At 35.6% G+C, this 2,096-nt stretch overlaps 1 protein-coding gene across 1 annotated transcript; it reads left to right on the forward strand.

Moving 5' to 3' along the window:
• Positions 1 to 272: 272 nt before the first annotated feature.
• LOC109591734 (CUB and sushi domain-containing protein 3-like) lies at positions 273 to 2,093 on the forward strand (the record flags this gene model as incomplete). The annotated part of the gene is made up of 5 exons (XM_020007395.1): positions 273 to 394; positions 444 to 667; positions 716 to 758; positions 807 to 1,058; positions 1,108 to 2,093. Coding segments are annotated over exons 1-5 (1,557 nt in total), but the record flags the coding sequence as incomplete, so codon positions are not given.
• Between the last annotated feature and the right edge of the window lie 3 nt (positions 2,094 to 2,096).

Raw genomic sequence — 2,096 nt, forward strand, 5'->3', positions numbered from 1 at the left:
AGGTACTCTCAAAGCTGGAGAGAATATGTATCCAGAAATACAGAACTGCTACTCTGATACAATGGACACTGCTTTATAACTTCTAATACATAGTCTTGTAGTGCATGTTGATGATGTGGTGTATTGCTTTCTTTTTGATAACATTCATTGCATAACACATAGAGCTAGATAGGTATTAGATATTTCTCCATAACATGATTCATTGCAATATGAGCCACGCCTTTCTTTATTAATTGGGAGAATTAGCTGAGTCTGAAATTATAATGATATTCTCAAGCTGTTAGATCTACTTCTGCTTGAAGCATTTATACTGGAAGAGGTCTATGGATCTAGTTTTTAAAAATGCTCATTCTTTACGTTCTTGTTGTTTGTGCTTTATGTGCCCAAATCTCAAGTATGCTTCATTCTCTTTTATTTTTGTCATAAAATCTACATCCTGTTAGATGCCCAGACCTGTAGAGTTGGAAATGACTATCAATTACAATCCAAGCTAAGTAATAGCAATACCCGTGGAAGGTGGTTTCTAAATACCGCGGTGCCAGCAACTTGCTCAGGATCTATAAACAGATACAGAGTCAGGTATTATGATAATAATTTGAATGATGGAAATTATGACATTATTCTGGCCGTCTGGAAGCCAACCAACTCAAACTTAACATATGAAAAAGTATAACTATGCTATAAAGTGACCTAGTTATGTACATTTTATGTGTAGGACTCTGCTACAATGAAAGAATACACCCTCAACTATGATGACAGTAAGTTTATAATTAATTTTATGCTGCTGTGTTTACTTGCTAATTTAGAGCGCCGAAGAAAGCGAGCCACTAACACATTCAATACATTTGATGCAGTTGGTGTGCGAAAAGATAGTGTCATTGGAGTATATATAGTTAATAGTAAACCACTACCTGTCATTGGATACAAATCATCTGGAAATCCTATCTACTCAATACCAATAGGTGCTTGTGTTGCAACTACAGTGGCTTCAACATCAATAATAAATTGCACCGGAAGCAATCAGCCTACTTATGTAATTCATGCCGAAACTGATATTAGTATGTCAAAAGAGTTATAATTATAACATCAAGTCATTTTTTATTTTAGCTGTAGTCAACTGTAATACTCCACCCACTGTTAGTAATGCTAACTACTCTCAATTGGATGGTGATACAGAGTATGGAGCTAGAGTTCAATACAGCTGTAGTACTGGGTATAATATTAATGGAAATGATACTATATCATGTCTACTGAATGCATCATGGTCTTCACCAACTCCATCTTGTTCATTAGTAGACTGTGGTAATCCTGGTGAACCAGCTAATGGATATACTAATGATAATGTATTCACTTATCAGTCTACAGTACAGTATCATTGTAATGAAGGATATCAACTATCAGGTGACTCATCTATTGAATGTACATCTAATGGTAATTGGAACAATACACTACCAAACTGTGCAATAATTAATTGTACTGATCCTGATACTCCTACCAATGGAACTAGAAATGGAACAGTTTTTACTTTCAATTCTACAGTATTGTATTCATGTGATACTGGATATACTATAACAGGAGCCTCCTCTCTCACTTGTCTATCCAATGGTTCATGGGATGCATCAGCTCCTTCATGTGATATTGTTAACTGTAGTAATCCAGGCACACCCACTAATGGAGAAAGGTTTGGTAGTGTATTCACCTATAATGCTGAGGTAGTTTATAGCTGTAATGAGGAGTATAGTCTTGTTGGTGTTCCGGTTATTACTTGTCAATCCAATGGTTATTGGAGTGATGCATTACCAAGCTGTGTATATATTGACTGTACTGATCCTGATATACCTGATAATGGGTTACGCACTGGTAGTAACTTTAGTTTTAATTCATCAGTTAACTTCACTTGTTATCCTGGCTATCAACTGACTGGTAGTGATGCCATTACTTGTAGTTCTGATGGTAAATGGAGCAATGATATTCCATCTTGTAATATTACCTATTGCAATGTTCCAATGTCACCAGCTAATGGTAATGTGTCCTATACTAGTTTAAGTGTTAATTCATCAGTATACTTCACCTGTGATACTGGATATACACTGACT

The sequence above is a fragment of the Amphimedon queenslandica genome, unplaced genomic scaffold (assembly GCF_000090795.2).
Source record: "Amphimedon queenslandica unplaced genomic scaffold, v1.1 AMPQUscaffold_7387_Cont20661, whole genome shotgun sequence".
NCBI lineage: Eukaryota > Metazoa > Porifera > Demospongiae > Haplosclerida > Niphatidae > Amphimedon > Amphimedon queenslandica.